The sequence below is a fragment of the Lepisosteus platostomus genome, chromosome 2 (assembly GCF_059453375.1).
Source record: "Lepisosteus platostomus isolate fLepPlt1 chromosome 2, fLepPlt1.hap1, whole genome shotgun sequence".
Taxonomy (NCBI): Eukaryota; Metazoa; Chordata; class Actinopteri; order Semionotiformes; family Lepisosteidae; genus Lepisosteus; species Lepisosteus platostomus.
Window position 1 is genome coordinate 34060686 of NC_142612.1, and position 13217 is coordinate 34073902.

The following is a 13217-nucleotide window of genomic DNA, read 5'->3' on the forward strand; positions in this document are numbered from 1 at the left end:
AAGTTGAAGCGGATGTCTTAGAAATCGGCACAAATATGAAGACCGAGAGATTCATTCTTTTGATCCGTCATTTTGTTGCATGTAGTTCATAGTAAATAGAACAAATTCTATGTCAATATAATCATATTTTTATTTGTCGTTAACGGAGTTGAACCGAAAGAGCAAGATCCAATTAGTCAAGCTGAAGCCTTTGGCAAAAATGGCGAAAAAAAAACAATCGCTGTGGATAGTATATTGATTGTCATCAAACGGGATTTGGCTAAGGTTGGCCTCTTCATTTTTGTTGAGAAAGAAAAGGTTGTTGTGCGCGATTTTTTTTATTGTGAAATTTAAATGGGAATATGAAGTGTAAAACCGCATACTGTTACGAACTAAGCAGCAGTTAGAGTAAAAATGTAATACAGTTGTGTACAGCCGGGACTGTACTGTTAGAAAATGAATAAGCCTGATTTACCAATTTTGCTTTCTTTTAACGTTTTCGTTACATGTTTTCTCTCTGGTCTCATGCTTCATGTGGAAAAAAATCACTGATTTGTCCACTTTCGCTTTTTGTATCTTTTTTGATATTGTGACATTGACATTGTGACATTGTTTCATTTGCGGAAAACATTGCAGGAGCGCCGATGTACAAAATCTTTTTTTATTACTTTATGGCTATGCTCTGTGCACTCGGTCCGTAGCTGGCTACAACCTACTGCGACAGAATCAAAGAACCTTAATTAACAAGAGCTGATTCATGGTCATTAAACATGAAAATATAAAAAATTGGTAAGTGCGTCCACCGCGTTCTCGGCTGAATTCATTTTCACTTTTATTCATACTCCCTGTTGTTCAGATAGGAGTCAACGAAGTCATTTCTTTTACAAATGTCCTACAGCTTTAATAACGACACACGAGTGGCAATTTTAGCTCTTAAGACTAGACAGGAATTTTTTTGACATCTCTACGATTGTTATTCGCATTCATCTTGATCTGTAGTTCAAGTGTTTTGGAGGTTATGATAATGACTTGATCATGATATAAAATCCAGAGACAAGCTGTCCATGTTATATCTCTACACCCTCTGCCCTGTGATGGACTGATGTCCATGGGTATACTCTTGTATCTTGTGCTTGTTTGTCTAAGTTAGACTCTGGCTCATGTTAATTCTCCAAGGATAAAGCAGTTACCTACAGACTCTTACTTTTTTTCTTCTTTAGGCTTTTGGCAATTGGGCCTCAGCAAAGGACAGGAGCTGGTGATCATGACAGGGATTAAGGGTTAGTTTCAGTTACTCCCCTGTCAAAAATGAGCATTCCACAGGAGAACAGGGGCAAATCCTGCAAGAGATTACCTGTATAGTGATGTTTCCCCTGGTATGGATCTTCTGCTTTTTCCAGGTCCTTTCTGCTGGTAAGTTTCTGTGCCTCAACAGCATTGTAACAAAAGGTCCTCGGTAATTATTTCTCCACAGCATTGTCTAAAACTATGCGTGGAAACTGCTTATATAGTTGGAATATTTATTATTTTTATAATTTGTAATTATTAACAAGGTGATTTTAAATAGTGTTTGATATGTATAACATTGCTCAGTTTTCTTCAAAGTAAATCTCAGCTAAAAGGAAATGTGGGATGCCCACATCTATGTATGTTTTTGGAGAATCTGGAGACGACATTGCTGTTAAGTAGCAAAATAACTGTACAGGCTGTCCTTTTATTATTCACTTTTACGTACTGTACATTTTTCTCTTTATCTTTGCCAATGGAATCAGTAGTTTTCACTTATTGTTTTGCCTTACTGCTACTCCAGCACCAGCAGTCAAAGTCAATTCAAGAGATCAGTGCTGAAGAGGCCTTAAAAGTTTAAATGGAAAGGACAAAATGTTTCTCTGTAACAAAAAATTAACTTCATTTCTGGGGATTATGAGATTACAGAGTCCATTTTTTGCTGGCAAGGGTTTTGCCTTATGACTTCCCATTTTTATGTTAGGTTACTGAATAAAGCAGTATTTTGCATTAGAAAATGTAAAATATGGCCGAACAGCAACACATGCAACTATTTAGATAGAAAAGGAAATGGTGACAAAGGCAAAAGTCTGAGAAGTATGTGATGACATCGATTGCCCCATGTTATTAAACAGTAGCAGATGCAGCAGAAATCTCAAAACCCCAAAATGTCTTGCTCAGCCAACTGCTGTCACCATATTGGTTTGCCTGCATTTATTATTTTGTAAGGTGAGCTATAGTAGAAATCTTAAGTGTGCTCGTTAATTGTTATTATTCTGTGTCATTTTTTCTTCCTCACATTTCTTTCTGAATACAGATCTTTCCCATTTCCTCTTATTATCTCTTACTTTGTCTTGTTAACAGATCCTCACTCATTTGGAGAAAATGCCCAGAGCCAAGGCAAGAGTGTGGAGGCCAGAGAAGGCACAGGTCAGACATTACCTATAAAGCGGGTTACTAATGCAGGGAAGGCCTCTGCAACACCTCTCTTCTCCTCTCTCTTTTGGTAGTTAGTACCATAACTCCTGCCCAGGTGCTTCCAGAGGGTCCCAGAGTGTCCCCATCACAAACTTGGCTGTGCAGTTTCTGCAAGATGCCCATGACAACAATGAATGCATTGGTGCGACAATGCACCAATTTATTTTTTGTGATATTTGTAGAGTTTGTATATCCTAATACAAAATATATCTCCAAGATGCCCATGACAACAATGAATGCATCGGTGCGACAATGCACCGATTTTTGTGATATTTGTAGAGTTTGTATATCCTTATACAAAATATATCTGCAAAGTGTTCAAACTTTGATCAAATGCTTCAAAAAGGAAATATGGTGTAACTGTCCTTTTATCTCTATCCTTTGAACCGAGGTACTGTAACTCAGTACAGTACAGAACAGCCATATTAATTTAGTGTACGGTGCATTGATTTTTCATATGTGTTTGGTTAAGGCCTCCTAATTGGGCTCTAACGTTAGCTATCAATGACCAGAAACTCCCAGCAAAACTGAGCAAACACTGTTGAGGGAGAAGCTGCCTGACAGCCTGGAACATGAGTCCTGTGTCTGTGCCTGTATTCTCTGCTTAGTAGTAACAGTCATGTTTCTGAAACTTCTTCCTCTGATTGTGAGTGGTGTTTGGTATTTGTCAGTAGGAACACTGTAGTGAGCCAAATTGCAAAACAGTGGGAGAGCAACTGTTTTGAAGCAAGTCAGATTGAAGTCTCAGATGCATTTATAAGGAAAACATTACTTTTAATACGATATAAAAATATCCTTTGTTTTTTAATTGTATATTTAATGTTTTTTCAACAGCTTTTATTAAATAGTAACCAATGATATAAGTATATAAATCACAGTGCAAGTGATGGGCTAAAATTAGCTAAATATTTGCGACTTCTAAAGTGATTTATTATAATAAAGAAAAGAAAAACTCTATAATTCTAATTAACAGTTCCTTACACTTATTAACACTTTTCTGGACACTCCTCTCAAAGAGCTTTACACATTATGGGGACTCCCCTCCACAACACCAGTGTGCAGCCCCACCTGGATGATGTGACAGTAGCCATAGTGCACACAGTACAGTTACCACACAGTGGCTATCAATGGGGAAAATAACAGACTGATGAAGCCAATTCATAGATGGGGATTATTAGGAGGCCATGATTGGTAAAGGCCAGAGGGGAAATTTGGCCAGGACACAGTGGTAACACCCCTACTCTTTTAGAAAAACGCCCTGGGATTTTTAAAGACCACAGGGATTCAGGACCTTCATTTTATGTATCATTCAAAGGACTATACTTTTTACAGTATAGTGTCCCTGTCACTATAATGGGGCATTAGGACCCACACAGACTGCAGGGTGAGCACCTCCTACTGGCCCCTCTAATATCTCTTCCAGGAGCAACCTTAGTTTTTCCCAGGAGGTCTCCCATACTGGCCAGGCTTACACCTGGTTAGCGTCAGTGGGTTGCTAGTTGTGATTTGCAGGGTGACTTGACTGCTTGCTTTAATAATAGTAGTGGCCTTAATAATTGTTAAAATATGCGTTTTGGGAAAAGAATTTTTAATTGTGTTGTGTATTTGTACTACTGCAAAATATTTCTGGTAGTGATTTAAAAATAGTCACTTGAACAGGTTTAATCTGTTGTGGAATTCAAAAGAAAAGATATGACCAAGAAAATCTCCTTTCCTAATTACTTCTTAATCAGTTGGCATCTATAAAATGTATTAATACAAAGCAGTCATCTGGTTGTTTACTTACATTCCCCAGTATATAGGCAATGTTTGTTACCATTGCTTCTGTACTTTTATTGAACCGTTAGAAATTTTAAAAGGATTAATGTCTGTATGGAACATAGAAGCCAGTGGGACAGAAAAGACTATAGTTTTCTACTAAACTCTTTTTTAAAGCTGTCATTTTAATGTGTTTTACCTACAATTCACAATCAGTTTTTTGGAACCAGTCAGGGTAGTGTCTACACAGGAAAATACCAATTTCTAGAAAGTTCTAGTACAAGCAGCAGTGTACTGTAAAACACAGCCTGTTATGACTATTATTTAGAGAAGATGCTGAAAAGGAGAATGCATATCACTGCCAGGTAGCTTTGAGACAAATGTTAATGTGTATTTAATTGTGTATAATGTGCCTTCCTATATATTTTTAATTAAAAAAAGACAACAAATTCAGGCTCTGTGGTGGCCCTATTGCAACATTTGTGGTGTGAATGCAGGTTAATATAATTTCCTGCGCTGCTTATATGTCATTGTCTCATCCCTTTTCTGTTTAATCTTCTTACCTTACTAATAGTAGTATCAGAATTTAGATAAATTGATATACATTAGGCATGGTAAAGATCCTAATACAAATCTCTTTGGGGTTATACTAATTACATCGTCTCTGTTTGCATATTTACCTGTAATTACTTTACGATAAACTAAATTTGGCATGTAAAATACTCAGTTTGCATGCACTGCCACTGTTTATTGTTTTTTGTCTAAATTAACTAACCATCCAATCATCCATCCATTTATTTTCTAACCACTTTATCCAATCCAGGGTCTCAGGGGAGCCGAAACAAGCAATGGGCGCAAAGATAGCCTGGATGGCACATCTGTCTATCACATTGCACATACAGACACACACAAACGCAGACTCACACCAGGGACAGTTTTTCCAGAAGCAATTTAACCCACCAGTATGACTAGACAGTGGGAGGAAACTGGAGTACATAGAGGAAACCTATGTGAACTCGGGGACAACATACAAACTCCACTCAGATAGCATCCCAGGACCCAGAGCTCCAGTGCTGCAAGGCAGCAACACTAAGCACTCTGCCTCTGTGCTGCCCCTAATTAACCAATAAGTAACAGTCCATGTTGGCTATCCATCAGAACAATATTTCACTATGGTTCTGTTCTAATTACTGTTTCGATGACATTACGTGTAATAGAAGAATTCTTGGTTTGTTTTTGTTGATCTTTTTGTATACTAGAGATATTACTATTCCTGTCCGTATAACACCTCTGTGCCTTCTATGTTTATTGTTTTTAATATAGAAGTGTAACGCCTGAAATATTTAACATTATAGCTATCTTCCTTTTATAGCCCAATTATAGCAATATAGTTAAATATTTAAGGCCATTTTCCTTTAGTCTAAAAGTTTGTGAACTTTTAGACTTTTAGCTCAGAGCAGGAGTACCCTTCTCTCTCTCTCTCTCTCTCTCTCTCAGACACACATAAACACAGCGTCTGTGGCATAACAGTTTATTGCTGATGCAGTTTATTGCTGTTTACTCTTGTAGCACTGAAAAAAACTGGACTACCTGCACCCCTCAATGTGACTGTTATCTCTCACAACTTCGTTCACACTCTGAAGTGGGAATCCGGACCTGGATCACCTTCTGGAACTCAGTACAGAGTTAAAATCTATGCTCTTAAGTATGTGTTCTCCATGTTTATTTTATACAACTATAAGACTTTGCTAAGATTACATTTGTAGTTTAAAAAGACCTAAATTAGCTAATCAGTGTTGGTGTCTGTCTTTCTCTTTCCATCTTCCCGTTAATGAAAGTCTGTTTCTATATAATATACTGCAGCTAAAAGCTTCAAGGAAAATAGTTACATGCATTACTCACTGCAGTTAAGCACGTTCTCCCTTCACTCTGTAGTATGTCAACATAATTGTCCCACCAGGGCACTCTTCCTATCTAGAGAAAATGATGGATCTTCTTTTGGTAATTTATTTTCAGAGAGACTTATGATACAGTGCATTACACATCTAAATAAATTATATGTTGCTTTTCACTGTTCTTAGCTATTTTCATGTGATTGTTGTTTAAGCAATGTCTCATCGTGTTGCCTTTGAAGGTTTGAGGAGATTTAGTTCATCCTTACTCATTCTAAAAGATGAGTAAGGTCATTTATCGTTACTCGGGTCTGCTTGGGTTGCTATCTCATCTATAACAAGGTTCCCTTCCTCATGCTTTGTTTATAGTCTGCTTGTATCTTGTAATATTCTACCTTTTTTAATGACTAAAGCTTTAATGCCAGATGTGGATTTTTTTGCAGTGGAGGCAATTGGACCAGTGTTCCATCTTGCCAGAATGTCAGCAATCCAAGAGAATGTGACCTGACGGAGGTGTTTAAAAATATAAAGGACGAGTACTTTGCTAGTGTCCAGGCCTACAGTGACACACAGGAGTCAACCTGGACTGATATGGATAAGGCGTTCCATCCCATAAAACATAGTAAGTCTTTCTCTCATGTTCACTGGTATTTCAGCTGTGAATTCTGATTTGACCTTTTGAAAAAATGTTAAAACAAAGTGGAGCCAAATCACTTTGAAAAATGTTGAACATTAGTGGCCAAGCTTTTTCACAGTGCATCTTTGAGATGTTTTTTTTTGTATCTGTCATCTCATGACAGTTCCTGTTCTGTGGTGTTTATGTGAACTTACTGTGTGTGTTTTTCTGTTATTTGGATAGTCTTGATTTTCGAATGTACTTGATTCTTAATACTGCAACCTAGACTTCTGCATAGGCCCAATTTCTACACTTCACTTCCAATACAATGCTTCTGCAGAACCTGACCTGAACCCACAACCTGACAAAACCTTTAACAATGTTTTTATTCCAGAAACTCAAGTTATATTAAATAAATCTGCCCATTTTTGTGCTATTGTACTGTTTAGATTAAATGTTATTTCTGTACAGATAGAGAAATGGGTTGTGTTGTATTCAATGTGCTAGTCTGCTTCTAATTCTGTAATAATTAAACATTAGCTGAAAGCATTGTTTTTTTTAAAGACTTTGACAGAAAGATCATTAAAAGAACATGAGAACAGTTACAGACAGAGGAGGCCATTTAAGCCTATCTAGCCTGCTTGGTAGTTAGTAGCTAATTCCTCCAAGATTAGTCATTTCTTGAAAGAAAACAGAATACCAGCTTCAGCAACATGATTGAGTAGCTTGTTCCATAGAGGGATTTTAAAGAGAGTATATTATTTTACCATTAATAACTTTCTTAAAGGATCTTTTGAAAATAGTATGACCGCACAAAAGTTCCTGCCATCATGAACTGTATTAAGTCCAATATTTGAGAAAAAGTGATTTTGGTAATCTGTACTGAACACGGACAATTTCAGCATTCTAATGGCTTAATTTGGGATTCAGTTTATTTCCAATAAATTCTCAGAAGGCTCAATATGTAGAGTCGGAGAGAAACTTAGATTTAAACAAAATTAATTTATTACTGTTATCAAAGTCTTTGAAGCAGATTGGATTTCAACAATGCCTTTGAGTGTATTATTGTACTATGATATATTTTCAGAGAAGCTCACTGCAAAAGGTGTAATTAATAAAATGCACTGAAAATCAAATAGATTTGTTTCTTACATTTAGTGACTAGGAGACTGAAAATGTATAGTTTGAAAGCAGTAGAAATGCAGGCTCAATTTAAGTGAGGATCTTTTGTTAAACTTAAATGGTTAAAAGGATTTGAAAACCTGTATGATTGCCCTTACCTCTATCTGTCTATTATGTTGTATAAGAGATCATAAGCAATTTAATATAGAGCAGTTAGGGTCATGGATGAACAAGTAAAATAAGGAAATTCGAATTCAGATCCAAGCCTTATCTGAAAATGTCATTTTTGGAACTGAACCCAGAAGGACTTCATATTCCCATATCAACCAGCTTTTCGGGTCACCAGCAGTTGCCTAATACAGTGCTAAGTGACATAAAAGCCAAATCCAATCTCAAATACCTAATAATTTGAATGAGGTAGTCATCTCAGCTCTTTTGTATCCTCAGATGCAGGAGATGTTGTGACACAGTGAATAAATCCACAGCAGTCAGCAGAAGGATTCAGTAAACTAATAAAGGGAGTGTGACTGAAATATACAATCATTGCAAATTTTCTGATTGGAATAGGGAACTGAGCTGTAGTGAACTTTCTGTCAGGTTTGGCAGCATAGTAATCATAAGTGATTATGAAAGAGCTGATGAAGTGAACTGCTCATTAATGAGTGCTATTAATAAATAATTACTTACGGTAGCATTCCATGGAACAGATCCATCCGTCCATTACCTAACCGCGCCTTCCAATTCATTGTCACCAAGGAGCTGGATCCTATCCTGGAAAGCAACAGGTTGTGAGGCAGCAATGCTAACCACTGCGTCACTGTACCAGACACCAAGAGAACATACAGTATTTCTGCATTTAGATTTTCTTTAATTGATAGAGTTTCACAGTTTTACTTTTCAGATGTGTATCCACTCTCCACTCCACTCCACCGCATATTTTTATCTCTTTGCATTTTATTAGTTTTAAATAGTGGTTTCAAAAACCTTTACATTTTTTAACCTCGTTCCCCTTGTAGCACACTTGGATCCCCCTTCTGTCTTGCTCTCGGGCTGTGGGACCTGTCTTGAAGTAAAGCTGATACCAGGCAGAGAAGAGGAAGAAAACATCATTAAATTTTATGAAAAATTGAAATACAATTTGGAAATACACAATACCAGGGATGGCACAAAGGTAAGCAAGCCACAGCCGCTAACCTTTGCTTCATACAAACTGATATAAAACAGTTCTAATGTGACAGGACTCAGTTACAGTGAATCCCCTTTGAAACCTAGCTGGTGCAGAATACTGCCATGGCAGAGGACCTAGTCTTTTGGCATAGCTGAGTTTGCCGCTGTCTGGTGCTGGCTCTGTGTCTGCTCCAAGCCAGCTCCCATGAGGGACCATGATTTCATCCTGTCGAGGGCAACAGGAAGGAGTATTCTCGCACAAAAGAAGACTGGGTCTTTTGGAGTAACAGAGTTTATCACTGTCTGGCAAGTGGTGTTGTGGTTGCTCTGAGGCCATGGGTGACTGATTGAAATTCGTCAGGGACTGAAGAGAGGTGCACTCATCACATTGGCAATCCAGTGGAGGGAAGCAGTTCAGTGCAGTTTTGAATAAGTTTATTGGGACAGACATCCAGAGAGTAGAACAAACACAGTGTCTACTCTGCTCTTAAATAATCAAATAAGTGCTTTTTGAAATGTCCCATTTAGGCCAAATACACAACATGTATTTAAACACAAAGTGAGAAGGGGAACAAATGGCATAAGAATGTGTTTTAAACACCAACATAAAATGCATATTGATGTCCATCTATGCAAGAATGTCTCACACTTGATGTTGTGGGGTTTTTGAAGAAAACTTGTTTGAGGTCTAATAAATCCAGATTCTCTGATATCCTTTGTGACTTTCAGAAAGATTACCTGTGAATAGCCTGAGGAGCAGTGAGCCTGTCTCTCAATCATGTTCTATGTGTTGTATGAAAATGTCCTATGATGTATTTATATTGTAAATGTTGTATATGCTTTGGCAACACTGTCATTTTCTGGTCATGACAATAAAGCTGTTTGAATTTGGATGTATAGAACAGAGGTTGCCAGAACAACAAGTTTTTTAAAAATAAATGTGGAGATCTCCCCCGGTAACTTCACTGACAAGACTATGAAAAAGTCTAATATGTTTTGGGACATTATTAGGACAGATTTGCCAAAAAAAATAAATATCAGTACATAGTTTCTGTAACCACACTTCAAGTGGTTCTTCAGTACAATGATTCAGTGACCGTGTACTGTTCTTTTGTTATTTTTCCATGTGTGTTGCCCTGTCCTTCTAGAACAGATCATCTTATATTAGAAGGGAAAAATAGCAATCTTCCTTGAAGGATTTCGAGGTCCCGAGTGCAGCCTTTCAGTGTTCCAGTCTATCTTATGCTTTACTTCCACCAGGATTTTTTAAAATGTCCATGTATTGAATACATCTGTCGGCTTTGTTTTCTAGTTCCAAGTACAAATGAAAGGATTGAAAAAAACTATTGACCAGCTGGAGTCTGGTGAGAAGTACTGCATTACAGTCCAAATACTTGACCACATCTCACGAGTATCTGAGGAATCCTGTGCCTTCACAAGCAATCTACAGAGACATGGTAGAGTATTTAATGTTGCTAAAATGTTTTATATCTATTTCTGTGTATGCATTTTGAGTACTTTTGACTAAGAATAAATAGCTGTATATTGTCATCTGTGTCTATGTTAGGGAAATCCCCATCTCAGTTTTAGACTTAATGTCAGATTTTGATTTTATTGATGCATACAGAATGATTCAATGCTTGGGCTGATGTCAGTACAGTACCTCCATAGTCCACATTTCCTGTTTTTTGACATATATATGTCACTATATATGATTGATATATCAATTATATATCCATTGGTATTTTATTCTGAGATTTTTTTATATGTGTAGGCAAGTCCCCAAAATATAGTGAACTGGAATTACAGTGTATAAGAAAGCAGACTGTTTGGTATTTGCTGTTTTGCTAAAGATTTTAGTTTAAGGTCTTTTCTGTTGGAAGAGCACTGTCCATTATGAAAATAATGTTACAAACTGGTTTATCCTTAATATAGCTTTACTTAAAGGTGGATTTTTGTATATATGTTGTGTTGAAATGGACTCATCTGTATTTCCTCACTGAGTGTTGACAGGGTTCGATACTGCAGTGCCCACACTTTTTTGTGTTTATTTAGATTTACATCTTCCATTACTAAATTGGATTCATTTCCAGTGTTAGAGTGTTATTATATGCTGGATAAGGGTACATTCTGTCAATTAGCAGAGGTAAACAGACATTTTCTTTGTCTTCCAGAGTCCCTTATTGGAGGGCTGTTCTGTTTCCTGGTCGTGCTGTCCCTATTGTGTGTAGTATTATTTGTATACACTGGGTTTTTATGCTTGCCAAGACTGCAACTCCCAATAACACTGGTAAGATCACATGTGCTGCTCCCTCTATAGACACAGCTCATGCAAAACAAAGGATGTCAGCTTGTCATTTTGCTTTTGCATATTATTGATAGATTTTCTTTTTTCTTGAGCTTTTATGTTTTTTTTATTTTTATTTTTTCCAAGACGTTTCTCAGCATATTATAAATTCCTGGTACTCTAATTCCTTTGCCAACTGCAACAAGTTTCAGTTTCATTCCTGACAATATGACTGTAAAACACAGTGTTAGGGGACCTTAAGTTTCAAAAGGATCTATGAAAACTGTAAAAATTATTTTTTTCACCTCAGATAAATGAACACATGAAAAGTCCAGACTAAAGTGAAATGCTCTAGATATAAAAAAACAAGAAATTATCAATGCTATTGCCTAAAATAAATTGTAAACAATTGTAGAATTAATAGTTTTTTAATGTTTTTACCTTCAATCAGCGTGACTGAATTAAGAAAATGATTGTAAACTTTCCAAGCTTTATTACATATTATATGCATACTTTTTGTGTCTGGTCTTCCTATCAAATTTTTAACACCTTTTCCATTTTTTTAGTGTTCGGCTCACGTAGCATGTACTAAAATGTAAGCGAAGGTGGCATACCATCACTCTGCTCTGATAGCAGCCTCATTTTTTTAATTGTGCAAATCATGGGTACATTAACACCAAATAATCTGCCCTACCGTTGCTTTAACCTTTTTGCAAAGTATCTTCTAGAGATGCTTAACAACACTAGATTCTTCACCCTTTTTCATTTGCTTAAGAAGCATTTTAATTGCTTAATAAGTACTTTATATTTGAGAAACAGTATTTTATATTGTTAAAATGTTTAACTATATTTTACTCATTATCATGGTAGAATCAGCTATCATCGTGAAACATGCACAGCACTTAAAACATTCACTTGCGAGAGGTAACGAGGACATCTAAATGCACATTAGTTCTTTAGTACAACGCGTCCCTGTAGACGAGCCGGTATACAGGAGTACATTTGCAGGTACTTGGATTCAAGTTTGGTAAACTCTCAGTTGGCAAGGGATTACTGTATTCCATGGGGACATAAAGAGCTTGCTGTTCCTGAGCATTGTCATTTGTGCTGTAATTCCAATAAACTGAATCCAGTGGATGTCTTCAGAATCACTAGTGAAACATAAACTTGAGGTCACAAAATGGAAACTACATGGAAGTACATTTAAATCTGAGATAATGAGGGACTTGTTTATGCAAAGAGTTTTCAGTGTTTGGAACAATCTTAAGAATGCTGGGTTGACTTTAACAATGAATTTAAAGATGTTGAGTATTTGTTATCGGGTCAAATGAGAATTTGCTCATAGTCTTCTGGGTTCAAGACTGAAAAGGTTTAGCTCTTTCAGTTTGTCAGTGTAGGACATAACTGTTCTCTGCACTGATTGCAGAGTAAAGAGAAAATATCTTTGCAATTTGGTGACCGAAATTCATATGACCTCCTTGAGTGTTTGCCTGTTTCTTAATCTGAGTGAAGGGAGACAACTCCATGACTGGCATAAAGGAAATTTTATATTTTCAAATTTCACTGTTAATAAATACATATACAGTACAAAATAGTGCCTGCAAGACAAAGGTGTTCTGAATGCCTCTCTTTGCAGTGCATTTACCCTTGTTCCTGTTGCTGTCTTGACACAGGTGTTGTTTTTATTCTCTGTGGTCTCCCTGCATGCAAACCTCTGACTGCAATGTGTGTTCTGCACTCTTTTGTAGTCAGCCTTCTCATATACTCCCAAAATATACAACTTCTCATTTTTAATTTCTTACACTTCATTAAAAACAAATGTACAACTCCCGTTTTGTTTAAAATATATTAATACATTGATATATTTTAATATACAGTATTACCTTATAGTAAATTTCAGTAGCGTTCTGTC

General features: G+C 36.6%; 1 protein-coding gene across 2 annotated transcripts in view; it reads left to right on the forward strand.

Annotated features, from left to right (window-relative positions):
• Nucleotides 1–13217, forward strand: part of LOC148676343 (uncharacterized) — a 16103-nt gene continuing 2886 nt past the window's right edge. Inside the window, exons 1-8 of one of the 2 annotated variants that reach the window (XM_088606640.1) lie at nucleotides 1–264; nucleotides 1200–1392; nucleotides 2350–2415; nucleotides 5791–5926; nucleotides 6557–6735; nucleotides 8868–9022; nucleotides 10331–10475; nucleotides 11193–11308. In XM_088606640.1, the coding sequence (XP_088462766.1) occupies nucleotides 1344–1392; nucleotides 2350–2415; nucleotides 5791–5926; nucleotides 6557–6735; nucleotides 8868–9022; nucleotides 10331–10475; nucleotides 11193–11308 (846 nt within the window). In that variant the 5' untranslated portion in view covers nucleotides 1–264; nucleotides 1200–1343. Of the gene's footprint in view, nucleotides 265–582; nucleotides 769–1199; nucleotides 1393–2349; nucleotides 2416–5790; nucleotides 5927–6556; nucleotides 6736–8867; nucleotides 9023–10330; nucleotides 10476–11192; nucleotides 11309–13217 lie in introns of those variants that run through there. The other variant, XM_088606634.1, reaches the window with a different exon arrangement.